At 39.5% G+C, this 2,483-nt stretch overlaps 2 gene segments (V, D, J or C); both read left to right on the top strand.

Annotated features, from left to right (window-relative positions):
- The first annotated feature begins 496 nt into the window (after window positions 1–496).
- On the top strand, window positions 497–1,049 carry LOC121965672. The segment is given in 2 exon segments: window positions 497–625; window positions 727–1,049. Coding segments are annotated over 2 exon segments (348 nt in total).
- Window positions 1,050–1,381: 332 nt separating this feature from the next.
- LOC121965673 lies at window positions 1,382–1,852 on the top strand. The segment is given in 2 exon segments: window positions 1,382–1,454; window positions 1,542–1,852. Coding segments are annotated over 2 exon segments (360 nt in total).
- Window positions 1,853–2,483: the final 631 nt, after the last annotated feature.

Raw genomic sequence — 2,483 nt, 5'->3', positions numbered from 1 at the left:
TTCTCTTGACACTCACATAAACTTCAGTTAACATCATCAACACATTCCAAAAATAATCTCAATAAAACTACTCATTATTGCAGCTCTGATTTTCTCCAATATGCAGATGAAACTGGAAACCGTGTTGCTAAACAACTCTTCAGACGTTTAGTGGAAAAAAAAAATTTAAAGGTTATTTTTGTTTTTTTTTCCTTTATTGATAGGACAGCTGTAGTATGACAAGTAATGTGGGTGAGAGAAGCGGGAACAACACAGCAAAGGGCCACAGGCTGGAATCAAACCAAGGCTGTTGCAAAGGTCTCGACTTAGGGGGCCCACACTCTAGCAGGTGAGCTAGAGGCTGCTCTATAAAGTTGCTTAAAATAATATCAAATTTCTTTGAAGTGTCAAAATAAATGTCCACAATATAATTCCAATCTATGACAACTTGTAACAGGACAGTTCATCCTTCTCTTATAGCCTGTCAGTGTCCTTCTCTATGCAAAGTGAACTTCCTCACAGTCTGCTATAAAGACTTGATATCATGCTGTCAGCTGCAGCAGAAGAAGAGAAGCTCCCATCAGATCACCTTCAACACCAACCATGTTCTCTGTAGCTCTGCTGCTGCTGCTGGCTGCTGGATCCTGTGAGTCTCACTGAGGCAGAGACACTGACAGTATGATCACAGCACACTGACTGTTCACTCTCATTACACTGATTCAATATTCAACATGTTTCCCTCCACAGGTGTGAAGTGTGAACAGCTGACACAGCCAGCCTCTGTGACTGTGCAGCCAGGTCAACGTCTGACCATCACCTGTCAGGTCTCTTATGATCTAAGCAGCTACTACACAGCTTGGATCAGACAGCCTGCAGGGAAAGGACTGGAGTGGATTGGAATGAAATATACCGGAGATTCATACTACAAAGATTCACTGAAGAACAAATTCAGTATTGACTTAGACTCTTCCAGCAACACAGTGACTCTAAACGGACAGAATCTGCAGCCTGAAGACTCTGCTGTGTATTACTGTGCCAGAGAGTCACAGTAACACAAACCATCAGTAGACCTGAACAAAAACCCCTCAGTGCCTGAACACTTGTGACATGAAGCCACCAGAGGAGGAACCATCAGACCACTAATGATTTCACAGAAACAAAACCACACATCATTATCAGTCAGCTGTAGCAAGAGTTGTCCATCCATCCATTGGTCCATCTGTTCATCCATCCATCAATCACAAGTCTCCCTTTCATTACACTTTAACCAGGGAAAAAAAACAATAAAAAAAACAAACTGACAGCTGAACAGAATCTAGTTGTTTCCTTCCTGTGAGGAGGAGTCAATGCAAAATTCAGATATCATCCACGTCTACTTATCTGACTGCAGAGAGGAGGACAGACAACAGTGGACACACAGTTTAACATGATGGACTATAGGACAGGACTGCTGCTGTTAACTATCTGCTGGGCAGGTGAAGATTGTCACTCATCTTCATTTGACATTTCTTTTCAGTATGTCACAAGCTCTTTTTTACTTGGTTTTTTTATCTTCTTGACAGGTGTTGATGGTCAGACTCTGACTCAGTCTGAACCAGTCATTAAAAGGCCTGGAGAATCTCACAAATTGACCTGTACAGCCTCTGGATTTTCACTCAGTAGCCACTGGATGCACTGGGTCAGACAGGGTCCAGGAAAAGGACTGGAGTGGATCGCTGCTGATGCTAATGATGGCAGCAGCAAATACTACTCTCAGTCAGTTCAAGGCCGGTTCACCATTTCCAGAGACAACAGCAGACAGCAGCTGTATCTGCAGATGAACAGTCTGAAGACTGAAGATTCTGCTGTTTATTACTCAGCTGTTACTTACTAAGCCCTCAGACCACGAATGATTTCAACACCAGCTCATTGATACAGTAAAGAGAGAAATAGTGTTTAGCTTTTATAAAATCACTGATATCACAGCTTGTATTTTCACAGTGGAAACTGAATTGCTCTTTTATTAACTGCTAAATATAATGTTAACAAGTTATGAAATAAATTTAGCTGAACTGTCTTCAAACATTGAATTTCTGCTGTAAATCTGACATGTTTAAAAACAATTTTACAAGGCAATTAATATGCTGCATAAGAATTATTAACAAGAAATACCCCAAACAGTTAAAACTTAAAGCAAAATCACAGATGTGAACACATATTTGATGTCAGACTTTCCCTTGAAAAAACTGCATAAAATCCTGCTGTTAATATTTTGAAACAAAATGTCACCTCTGACAAAAAATAACTTAACAAGAGATTTGTTTATCTGGTCTATTGTTTTGTCTATCTAAAACGAAGCGGGGTGATTATAATTCTACATAACCTGAAACCAACTGTATAACTTTTATTAGTAACTTGTATTCATAAAAGTACCATTATTGCATTATTGTCATGTTACATAATGTTATGTTGCACTCTTAAAAACAATGTTAAATCAAGGAGGAGGAGTTAATGCAAAACTCAGA

The sequence above is a fragment of the Plectropomus leopardus genome, unplaced genomic scaffold (assembly GCF_008729295.1).
Source record: "Plectropomus leopardus isolate mb unplaced genomic scaffold, YSFRI_Pleo_2.0 unplaced_scaffold21167, whole genome shotgun sequence".
Taxonomy (NCBI): domain Eukaryota; kingdom Metazoa; phylum Chordata; class Actinopteri; order Perciformes; family Serranidae; genus Plectropomus; species Plectropomus leopardus.
This window is presented reverse-complemented; position numbering and strand designations above follow the sequence as displayed.